Source organism: Aplysia californica, unplaced genomic scaffold, assembly GCF_000002075.1.
Source record: "Aplysia californica isolate F4 #8 unplaced genomic scaffold, AplCal3.0 scaffold01056, whole genome shotgun sequence".
Taxonomy (NCBI): Eukaryota; Metazoa; Mollusca; class Gastropoda; order Aplysiida; family Aplysiidae; genus Aplysia; species Aplysia californica.
This window is the reverse complement of record NW_004798326.1, coordinates 39,382-52,277: the sequence shown is the minus strand read 5'-3', so window position 1 is coordinate 52,277 and position 12,896 is coordinate 39,382. Positions and strand designations below refer to the sequence as shown.

Below are 12,896 nucleotides of genomic sequence, written 5' to 3'. Positions count from 1 at the left end.
TGGGAGTGTGTGTGTGTGTGTGTGTGTGTACGTGTGTGTCTGTGTTTGTAAAATTATGTGTGTGTGCGTGAGATAAAGATGTATAGATAGATTGGTACATTTGTACAAACATTTTTGTTGTTGTTTTGTTGGGGGTTTTTTGTTGTTGTAAATTCAGACAACGTGGAAGATTATTCGTTATAGGTACAGCTGATTCAACCGCATAGCTTGAAGACCAATCAGAACGCCGATACCACGGCTGAAGTAAAACAGGGAGGAAGGGTAGATTAAATGCAAATAGCCTAAGTGTTTAAATGCCTTGCAGCATGTTAGAATCTGGAGACACGGTTGATTTTACGTGAAGGTTACATACTACAAAGTATTTTTTATCCTTCTCTATTCATTCCTCTTCAAGAGCTTCGATCTACAACACTGACACGACACACGACACTGACATGCAAGCACTGCGACAGAATCAGCGCTTCAAACATAGGAAGAATCAGCCATGAAAGAAGCTGCATGAAGACAACCTTGAGACCATCTTAAGCTAAATTGACCGTCTGCACAGACGAAAAGAGCCATACTTTTTGAGGGCACAACTTTTTATATCGGAAAATAAGCACATGCTACCAGAATGGTTCCTCACTCTAAGCTTGAGGACAGATTCACTGTGACATTGCGTTGTTACCGTGCTACCGAAACCTTTGCTTTGGGTACCTCAAAAGTAGAAAGTAAGAAACATATGTAAGGCAGCGTTGTGAAATCAGGCTCTTGTCAATTTTTGGGCATGTAGAGTTATTGGTATCATCTTAAAGCTTGTTCACTTGTCTTTATTTGGAGGAAAAAAATATTCATTTATCTTGAATACAAGTCGAGATATTTGCGAAAGAAGGAGGTGGGTGGTCACCTGATTTAAGAGGTAAAATTACCGAGAAAATGGCGCCAAAGCTTGGTAAATTCCAAAGCTGGAGAGTCCGTGGAAACTGTAAATTTATATTTTTGGGCCTTAAATCAAGGTTTTGGGTGAAATCCTGCAAGGAATGTGTTTGTAAATGGACAGTAAAGGTGTTGCGCCAAAAACCAAACATTTGATAAACATTGGTAAGCAGGGAGAAAATTGCTGTTTCCTTCCATTTCATTACTTTGTCGAGAGCCTGATTCCACCACGCTGCCTCACATATTACCAACACTCAGAATGCGAATCTGTTTGAAACCCACCAGATTAAGGACCTAAACACAGGTAAAATGACACTAGACCACGGGATTTATGGAGAAGTGGACAACAAAAACAAACATTTTTAAAATACACAGAATGAGACTCCTTGTGCAAGATTTCTACCAACCAGCTTCGCAATTTGGATCCAAGGAGAGTTAATAAGTTTCTAGTGCGGCATACCGTGACGCCGAGAATGTTTTACCCAGTTGCGTTTTTCCCTTAAACCCAAGACGAGAGAGACAAAGGTCTAATGAATTCCAAATCACTCACATGCCCAGTTCAGTGTTGCGTCAATAGTTCCTGCTTCTGCGCTAAGCGTTCCTGATTAATTCATTCAAATTAGAACCTATCTAAAATGACATGATAAATTGTTAAACTCGTACTTGCTTCCACAGATTATGGTAGAGTCTAGGACAGGTTTACTTTTGAGGAAAGCTAAGAAAAAAAAAGTTATGATAATACTGTATACGTATTTCTGGCCCTGTAACAGAAATGATAACGTTGCTGCTCTCTTTACCACTTGAGCAGGCTTGAGCTTTCAGCTTGGAATTAAGATAAACGATGAAGGAATTGTGGTTTATTCTATGGCATAACTTGTTTTACCATTGACCAAATTTAGATAAACGATAACGGTGTTTCGATTAATTATATGGAGTAAAATATTTTACCATTGATCACAATGTATATGTCGAAGGCCCAGGAAGTTGTCTCACTAACAAGGCAATCCTCAATGTCCGGATCGGATTCGGGAACAACTTTACTTTACCGTTGATCAAATTTAGATGATTTAGGAGCGGGACACTTTGACCCTGTTCGTCAAAGCAACAACTCGGATGAACTCGATACAGCAGCCCAGATAAAAGACGGAGATACTCGAAAGAATAGATTTCTTCATGCTGGAAGTGAACTCACCCTGTCTTACTTGCAACTTGGAACAAGCTAACCATGACACCACAGAAACCAATCTGAGCCAGCTTGTCGTGTCAGTCTAGGGCAGAAAGAACAGTTTGAAGAATGGACTCATTCGATATCTGAGCCGTATCCATGCATTCCTTGTGTTCAGAGCATGCTTTGTTCATCCTCTGCCGAAATTCAGAATTCATCAGCGTTGTTCAACGGGCTCCTGATTGGTTACAGAGAAGAGACAGCCTTCCACGAGTTGTTTTGTTATAGACTCATTATCCTAAAAAAAGAAGGAATTGCAGAAAGGTATAATAAGAGCGGAGCAGTAAAATGCAGCTAGCATTGATGGGATAGTTTTAGTAATGGTTCACACCTATGTGTCCATTCCCAATCCTGATTCCGTTCTACTGTATGTGTTGTGGAATCCGGTAACTGTTGATAGGATATAACAATAATGTACCCCAGATCGACATTTCACTAGTTCCCCGTTCTATTGCAGATGTTTCTGAAATTTAACATATTGTAGATCTAGGTTAAGTCATTCAAGTTCTATAACAACTTTGACTCAGAACTGACTCGCTTGATATGATTATAACTTTGGTGAATTTCATTGGCATATGGTTTGTTAGAAAAGTGAGGAAACATCAAATGTGATCTATTAAAAATAATTCTGGTGACGCTCGATATCGACATCTCCCTAAACTACATGAAGCTGTGGGGTGTGTTTTGGTAAGACATGTGTGACGTATGAAGCAATTTACTCTGGACTTAACGAGGCTACGAAAATGCAATACATCACCGTGGCCAGTGACGCGTGGAGTCATCGTTCTATCTTTGTGATCGTCTTTACAGTTTCCTTTCACGTATGGCCAGCCTCCACCTTGGGTATATCTTGCACAGGAAACACCACGGGTCTAATGTACTTCCCCCTATGGAAGGGAACGATGGAACCTTGCGTGATATACACAAACGTTGTTACATTACACAGGTGTACCAAAGAATGTCTGCTCAATTCTTGCTCTGGGTTCAGCTTTGACAGCACCACGGACGTCTGTCAGATTTGTCCATCGGCCAACCTCTCTAGTCTGACTTACAACCCACTTCAGCCTTTAGAGACGAGTCACTTTAGATTTCTTCGACATCGTTTCATTGATCATCCCATTGGGGAAGTGTTTGTGGAGGGAGGATTGAGTGTTGGACAAATTCTGTACTTTCGTGGAAAACCCACAGCCTACACTAGATTTGGTATTATGCTGAGGGAAAGTGAGAAAGATATACATTTCAAGATAACCCCAAAATTTTCTCACCCCAAAGCTGTGCCCACTGTTTCTACAAGCCACCGACTAAATGGAGTCTGGACTGTTGAAAACCAAAGCAAGAACAACAATAATTATTTTCCATTTGAAGTAAATGTCGAGTTTGAGATGGTTATTCTAGTGACGTCATCTGCTTTCTTGGTGTACATCAACGAAGGTTTTTGTTGCGAAGGGGAAGCCACTCAGTTGGATCTTAGCACCGCGCAGAATATTGCATTTGAGCGTGACGTTGTGATATCTGAGATGAGTTATTGACCATGAGTGTGTCGTTGTGATATCTGAGATGAGTTATTGACCATGAGCGTGACGTTGTGATATCTGAGATGAGTTATTGACCATGAGTGTGTCGTTGTGATATCGGAGATGAGTTATTGACCATGAGTGTGACGTTGTGACATCTGAGATGAGTTATTGACCATGAGTGTGTCGTTGTGATATCTGAGATGAGTTATTGACCATGAGTGTGACGTTGTGATATCTGAGATGAGTTATTGACCATGAGTGTGACGTTGTGATATCTGAGATGAGTTATTGACCATGAGCGTGACGTTGTGATATCTGAGATGAGTTATTGACCATGAGTGTGTCGTTGTGATATCGGAGATGAGTTATTGACCATGAGTGTGACGTTGTGACATCTGAGATGAGTTATTGACCATGAGTGTGTCGTTGTGATATCTGAGATGAGTTATTGACCATGAGCGTGACGTTGTGATATCTGAGATGAGTTATTGACCATGAGTGTGTCGTTGTGATATCTGAGATGAGTTATTGACCATGAGTGTGACGTTGTGATATCTGAGATGAGTTATTGACCATGGGTATGACATTGTGGTATCTGAGTTAAACTGTTACAAAACTCAAAATATTAATCTGGAAGGTTAAGGTGTTTGCTTCTCATTCAAAGGTCCCGGGTTCGAATCCGGGTAGCGACCGAAACATTTTCGTCTCTAAATTTGTCTCCTTTCACCTCCTTCTCTGCTGTCTAGCAATGTTCTGGCCTCATTTTTCGTCACCCCTTCCGGCCCCACCCCCTCACCTCCTTTGGCCCCTCCTGCGGACTCCTGACTCTTTCTGCAGCCTTTCTACTGCTACTCCTTGGCTCCTTTTTACTGCTGTTTTTAAGCCACACCCCTGATCTTCTGGAAGGAAAGATCAACACCTAGCCTTCTTATACAAGGGCGAAAAATCTCGGAGGCCCGTGTTCAAGTTGCGCACGTTAAAGATCCCTTGGTGATCTAAAATCGATAAGAGTTGGCTTCGGCCGCCACCCGGGCAAAATTCAAAATTTCCTACCGTCTAAAAATGTTTAATGTGTCCCGCGCGCTCATATGACCTTATGAAGTTGCAAGCGCCGTAAAACACTTACCAAAAATATATATTAATCAGCATGAAACTAACTAGATTTTTTTGTGTACACAAAACAACAAGACAAAACCAAGCGATCTATGGAGAAGTGGGCGACGAGAAAAACAATATAATCAGAATGTGACTTCTTGGGCATGGTTTCTATCAACTAGCTTGGGAATTTGGATCCGTGGAGAGTCATTTATTTTCTAGTCTGGCATATCGTGACACGGAAACTATTTTTAACAGTTGAGTTTGCCCTTAAACCCGAGACGAAAGAGACAAAGGTCTAATGAATTGAAAATCACTCGCATGCCCAGTTCCGTGTTGTGTCAATGGTGTCTGCTTCCTTGGCAAGCGTTCCAAATTCGTTCATTAATAATAATAAATGACAGTTATATAGCGCTCAACCCCTATTAAAGTAGTGGCGTCGGTAGCCTAGTGGTTAGGCTACCGGACTTGCAATCGTGAGATTGCGGGTTCAGGGGTTCGAGCCTCAGCTCGGTCCGACGTTGTGTCCTTGGGAAAGGCACTTTACACGAACTTCCCACTTGGCTGGGTCCTATCGGAGACGGACGTTAAACTAGGAGGTCCCGCCCCTTAAATAACCTAATAGTGTTGATAGGGGCGTTAAACCAATACCATTTCACCATTTCACCCCTATTAAAGTACACAGGTTCTGAGCGCTTCAAATTCAACTTGGCCAACCAAAGCAGCTCTGATCTCTCTGCAGTTTCGTCTCACAGGAATTGTTCGTCAAAGTACATGTACAAAGCTTTATTCTCTTTAGTGTTGCTACTTTTTAAACATAGCAGAAGTCTCGTTAAATACAGAGACTCTGCCGTACTATCAGCAAGACATGAAGGAAACATACCGTGTGTCTCACTTGTAATTCAAAGCAAGTACATTCAAGGACAAGATGAAAAATGTTAGTTCGAAAGCTTCGTGTATGGCCAATGTAGCTATAGTACAAATAGATTTTCAATATTTCAGACAAAAAACAAAAACAAACAATAAGTAACAGTAATTGTGAACACTGAAATGCTTATTGGAATACTCCAAGACGTTATTAGGCATTCTTTGCAGAAAACCTTGATCAGGGACATTTTATCTAAATAGACATTGAAGAATTAAGAAACAAAAGATTATATAAAACTATTGACTGTTCTTCTTGTTCGGAGATTCACACCTTAGAAAAATAAGCTTTTTCAGACAACGAAAGCAGGAAATGAATAAATTCTCAAGCAAGATGCAACTTGTAAACAACTAGCAGCAGCTCATTTTTTTAAAAAGCGAAGATTCACTTATCTTTACAGACAGTTTGCAGAGCATCTAAAATGACATCATTTTTTAAACACTTATTTGCTTCCACAAATTATGGTACAGTTTGACAAGTGTACTTTTGAGGAAAGCCAAGAGAAACATTATGAGAGTACCTAATACGTATTTGTGTGGCAGCGTGGTGGAATCAGGCTCTCGTCAATTTTTGGGCATGTAGAGTTATTGATATCATCTTAAAGCTTGTTCACTTGTCTTTATTTGGATGGAAAAAAATATCCATTTATCTTGAATACAAGTCGAGATATTTGCGAAAGAAGTAGGTGGGGGTCACCTGTTTTCAGAGGTAAAATTAGTGAGAAAATGGCCGCCAAAAATTAGTTTTTTCCTTAGCTTAAGAGTCCGTGGTAACCGAAAATTTACATTTTTTGTGCCTTTAATCAACGTTTTCAGAAAAATACACACAGAAATGAGTTATTTAATGGGTATGAAAGGTGTTGAGCCAAAAAACAAAAATTTTATAAAAATACACAAACCTTTTGAAAAACGCAAGTTTCTTCACTTTGATTATTTGGACGAGAGCCTGATTCCACCGCGCTGCCTCACATTTCTGGCTTTGTAACAGAAATGATAACTTTTCTGCTCTTTTTACTACATGGCCATGCTTGAGCTTTCAGTTTGGATTCTAAATAAATCATAAGGGAATTAGGATCAATTATATAAAATAAAAGGTTTTACCATTGACCAAACCTAGACAAGTTTAGGGGCAGGTCACTTCGGCCGTGTCTGTCAAGGCTAACAACCCGGGATGAATGGGATATAGCAGCCCATATAAAAGACGGAGATACTCGAAAGAATAGACTTTTTAATTCTGGAAGTGAACTCACCGTATTTTACTTGCAGCTTGGAACGAGGTTATTATGACACCACAGATGCCAGTCTGGATCAGCCAGTCGTGTCAGTCTGGGGCAGAAAAAAACAGATTGAAGAATAGACTCGTTCGATGTCCATGCACTCCTTGGGTTTAGAGCATGCTTTGTTTCTCTCGTACCTGAATACAGAATTCACCAGCGTTGTTAAACCGGCTCCTGATAGGTTCCTTCTTTGTTGTTTGTCTCAGAGATGAGACAGCCTTCCTCGATTTCTTTTTGCTTTACTCTCATTATCCTAAAAAAAAGGAGGAATTGCAGAAAGGTATAATAAGAGCTGAGCACTAAAATGCAGCTAGCATTGATGGGATACGTTTTAGTAATGGTCCACACCTCTGTGTCCATTCCCAATCCTGATTCCCTTCTACTGCCTGTGTTGTAGAATCCGGTAACTGTTGATAGGATATAACAATAATGTACCCCAGATCGACATTTCACAAGGTTTCGCGTTCTACCGCAGATGCTTCTGAAAGTTAGCATATTGTAGATTAAGATTAAGTCATTCAAGTTCTATAACAAACTTTAACACAGAAACTGGCGTGTTTGACATGATTAGAATTATTGTACTTTGGTGAATTTCACTGGCAATGCTTTGTTAGAAAAGTGCTGAAGCATCAAACCTGGGCTTTTAGGAATAATTCTGGAACGTTTGTTAGCGATGTCTCACTAAAATAGATTTATGCTCATGGGGTGTATTTTGGCAAGATATTTGTGACGTGTAAAACCAACAGCTGCTTTGTAATTAAATGTTCATTACTCTGGACTTTACAAGGCTACGAAAATGCAATATATCACCGTGTCCAGTGACGCGTGGAGTCATCGTTCTATCTTTGTGATCGTCTTTACAGTTTCCTTTCATGCGTGGCCAGTCTCCACCTTGGGTATATCTTGCATAGGGAACACCCCGGGTCTTATGTACTTCCCCCAGTGGAAGGGCACGATGGAACCTTGCGTGATGCACACAAATCGTGATACATTACACAGGTGTACCAAAGATTGCCTATTGAATTTTTGCTCGGGGTTCAGCTTTGACAGCACCACGAGCGTCTGTCAAATTTGCCCATCGGCCAACCTCTCTAGTCTGACTTACAACCCACATCAGCCTTTAGAGATGAGTCACTTTAGACTTCTTCGACATCGTTTCATTGATCATCCCATTGGGGAAGTGTTTGTGGAGGGAGGATTGAGTGTTGGACAAATTCTGTACTTTCGTGGAAAACCCACAGCCAACACTAAATTTGGTATCATGCTGAGGGAAAGTGAGAACGATGTACATTTCAAGGTAGCCCCGAAATTTTCTCACGACATATCACCGCTCTCTGTTTTTACAAGCCACAGACTAAATGGACAATGGAAAGTTAAAAACCAAAGCAAGAACAACAATAATTATTTCCCCTTTAAAGTAAATGTCGAGTTCGAGATAGTTATTCTTGTGACGTCATCTGCTTTCTTGGTGTACATCAACGAAGGTTTTTGTTGCGAAGGGGAAGCCACTCAGTTGGATCTTAGCACCGCGCAGAATATTGCATTTGAGTATGACGTTGTGATATCTGAAATGAGTTATTGACCATGAGTGTGACGTTGTGATATCGGAGATGAGTTATTGACCATGAGTGTGACGTTGTGATATCGGAGATGAGTTATTGACCATGAGTGTGACGTTGTGATATCGGAGATGAGTTATTAACCATGGATTGAGGTTCTCCGCCTGGCTGTTCTGATTCTTTTATATTGTCAGATCACACCCCCCCCCCCACACACACACACACATGCACACACACACACACACACACACACACACACACACACACACACACACACACACACACACACACACACACACACACACATACATACACAAACACACCATTCGTGCGCGAACTATTACTTTTTTTTCTTCCGTTTTCTCCCCCCCCCCTCCCCAATGAGTGTTTTTAGACACTAGCCGATGAATTTTGAATTTGTCTACACTTGTACATTAAATTGTTCCTATTTGTTGGGCTTCCGAGCCATAGAAACTCACGCCTCACGTCTCACGCTCATGCCTCACGCCTAAACGAGTGTGTGGAAAAATGAACTGACGTAATCGTACGTAAGTTTGTGATGAGCCAAAGACCTCCGCTCACGCCTCACACTTCACAGATCACGGCTCACGCTTCACAGGTCACGCCTCACACTTCACAGGTCACGGCTCACACTTCACAGGTCACGGCTCACGCGTGAGCCTAGAAGTAAACACGTTCACTTTTTTCGAGGCGTGAGTCGGGGCAGAGAGGATATCAGAGCGTTTCCCCCCCCCCCTCTCAAGAGCTGGACGCGGGCCAGATTCCTTTGTCAATAGTGTGCAAGTTTTATTTTCTCGTCAGGATGGATGGTTACAAAGAAAGATTAATTGAAGTAGTCCTTGCAAGGTCTCTGCTCTGGGACCCACAAGATCCTGACTACAAAGACAAAGATCAAAAGGCACAAGTTTGGGAAAACCTTTTCAAGATGCTGACTATAAAAGAGCTCTTCATCAGGATTGTCCATGAGATGTTGGAATGTACGGTGAAATTCTCCTCTGGATTCTCTAAGCAAAAAATACTCTCGGCACCATAATATTATTATGCTCCGTCGCTTCCACTTTCCTCTTCTGAGGAACAACAAAACCAGCAAATCTTCTTCGTCAGATGATTCCATCTTGAATGCACCACACAGACTGGTGTGTGAGGCGTAAAGCATGAACCCTTATGGCCCAGTAGTGGGCCGTGAGGCATGAGGCGTGAGACGTGAGGCTTGAGGAATGAGGCATGAGGTGTGAGACGTGAGGCCTGAGTTTCTATGGCCCGGAAGCCGTATATACACTTACTACAGTGGCCGGTTGTAGCAATGCCGAGATATTGTTAATTACTAAAAGATTCCGTTTTCTGAATGACAGTATAATATATTTAGATAAGACTGAAAGTTGAGTAACGAAAGTTGTTGCTGTAGCACTATTTTTTGTGTGTGCTATTTTATGGAATAAAAGATGATGAATTTTACAGCAGTTTTTCACAGGTTGGTTAGTTATGAAATCGAAAGTGTTCTGTCTCCGCAAAATATATCTCCTTTTCTATCATTACGTATACAACTTAATTCTACTTCAAAGTCGATTTAGAAAATACCCAGATCTTATAAATGTACAACGTTCACGTTGCGACTCAAACTGCCAAGTCACCTTTCATTCCTATCGTCACACAAGATGCAAGTTTCTTTCTTCTCTTCCTATCTTTTGTTTTTCTCAGTTAACTTTATTAGTTAATTTGAGTCGTCATGTGGACTAGAAAACATTTAAGCACTTCTTCTGGTCCATCTAAGTGTTCAGAGCTTAACCCTATCCGTACGCCCTGGGGTCATTTTGTACCCCCGCAGTTGTATTCTTCACATTTTAGAATACTTTTAGTACGAAGATCTCTATGAAACTTTCAGTATTTCTCAAGGAAATCATTTTGACAGACTGCTATGCAAAGTGTACGATCGCATAAACGAGTAAATTTCGTCTTTGGAAAAAGGACGCTCAGAGTTTCCCACGTCGTATGGATACGATAGTAAAACACGACGTACGCATAGGGTTAAACCTAATGAACCGCCGTATATCACGATAGAAAAATAAGCTATAATACGCGGAAACGTTGGCTGTCATGCTTTTCATTTTCTGTTCTTCTCAAAAGGTCAAAAATGGACATGGCTTTTTTCCTTCTTGTGCACATCCCTTTATCTACATCTGCTTAAACTGAATAGAGCAATTTAGGGACATCAAACAAAGATACCGATCGAATATGAATTTGAGTGCGAAGCAAAGTGCTTGATTAAGATGTTCAAAGCCAAAGTAAACTCTTGTTTTACATCTTGTTGGTACTTTGGCTCCAACTACTTTCCAATCCATTGACCTTGACCGTACCAAGGTTTCCTCCAAGTTCTCGTAGTTAGTCTGAAAATCATGGTCAGTTTCACCATGGGATGTGATAAAGGTAATAATAATCATGTTCGTCAAGAAGTAAGTACGCCAGCTAAATCTGGAGCAATAGAAAAGTTGGCCGAGTGTTATTCAAAGCAGAAATTCCACGATTAACTGATACATTTTAATGTCACAACAATGTCAGGGCAGGACTCCTGATCTAAAACAAAAACTAGCATTTTGTTCGCTGCTAGATAAGATAAAATAAGATCAGATATATCTTTACTGTCCATTGGTTTGGTGTTTCACCACGTGCAAACATACACACATAGACACACACACGCGCGCGCACGCACACACACACACACACACACACACACACCCACACCCACACACACACACACACACACACACACACACACACACACACACACACACACACAAACACACACACACACAGCGCGTGCACTCACATACATACACACATACACACACAAACATACAAACATGCACCCACACACAAGTTTACAATCACATGCATAATATAAATGGACAGTTGTAATCTTATGCTAAATACATACTCAGTTTTCTGACTGTAACTCAATGTTATTCAGATAAATGCTCTAAGGTCGTAAGAATTCTTTTAACATAATTGTTAAGATGGAAGAATTTTGATGGATGATGGTAAAAATAGCTTTCTGTATCTTTCTTTGTTACAGATCAGTAGCCTAGGTCTTTTACTTTGGACTGATATTTTTTATTTGAGGGAACAAGGGATGTTTATTGTCCAAAAAGATGGGATTACTTTTTAGTGCAAGCTGTAATGTACAATTCATCCAAGTAGGGGAATAATACGTTTTGGAGAAACTGAATATCTGATCTTGCTCGTGCATGCTGCTATTTTTTTTTAGTTCATCCAGATCAATAAATGGCCTCAGTAAAAGATATACGAGATCTTTTAAGCGGACAGGCAAGCATTCAACGCATAAACTTGAGCTAAAGTATGAATTCTGAAGTTAGACAGCTGATATCAAGGAATAACACTATACAGGCTGCTGCTGTTTCGCCCTGCACTATCTCTATCTACCCATGTACCCAGTATTGTTTCCCATTCTGGGCAGGTCTTGAACTTCAACTTCAAGGTAGAATCTCGCTTCACTTAACAAAGAAGCATTTATCCTCAAATATTTATTAAGTTTCGCCTGTGAAAAGGCGGTTGGCTTTCATTTCGGCTGCTCGACTCCTTGTTCTAAGTAATATTATTGGATTCGTTGACAACAATTTTCAACCGCTCTCGTATTTCTGGTCTGTTTATTTTGCATGGCTTACATATTTTAGTTTGCATGCTGATGTGGGTGTATTTCACGGTATGGTTTTTAAGGTCAGACGAGCGTGTGTCCTCAAAGTACCCTTAAACCTTCCGGCATTAAACCTTCTAGGCTGACTCTGGACTACATAATTGATTTACGTCTTCATTTATCTGTTTCGCTTCAACAGTCTTACAAAGTTTTTAAAGTTTTGAGATCCTTAGCTTTGATTCAGATGTTGCTGTTGTTACTGTTGTTTTTGCTCTTATTGTTGTTGTTGTTGTTATTGTTGTTGTTGTTGCTCATGTGTGTGTGTGTATGTGTGGGTGTATGTGTGTGTGTGTGTGTGTGTGTGTGTGTGTGTGTGTGTGTGTGTGTGTGTGTGTGAATGAAAAACGTTTCTCGCCGGCGTCATCGCCTTCTTGAGCGAACATCTCCCACCAAAAAAGACCATGTCTAGATAGAGCATTCGGACCAAAAGTTTCAGGAAGGATGGATGAGGCTGTGTTGTTGGCGTCAGTGCTCTGCGGGTTTTCATTTTGGAGAGAGCAGATCTGAGTTCAGTGATTGTGACGTCGGTCTGAGCCTCTCCTGGGGATTTCTGAGTTGTTGTCGTTGGTGGTGGTGGTGGTGTTATTGTTTATGTTGTTGTTGATGATGATATTGTAGTTGTTATTGTTTTTCCTGTTGTTGCTGCTGCTGCTG

General features: G+C 40.8%; 1 protein-coding gene across 1 annotated transcript in view; it reads left to right on the top strand.

Moving 5' to 3' along the window:
• Positions 1-9,335: 9,335 nt before the first annotated feature.
• The window catches only part of LOC106013613 (von Willebrand factor D and EGF domain-containing protein-like), a gene marked incomplete in the record, with an annotated part of 18,365 nt that continues 14,804 nt past the window's right edge, over positions 9,336-12,896 (top strand). The window contains 1 exon segment of the mRNA XM_035973195.1: positions 9,336-9,515. Coding sequence (XP_035829088.1) covers positions 9,336-9,515 — 180 coding nt within the window.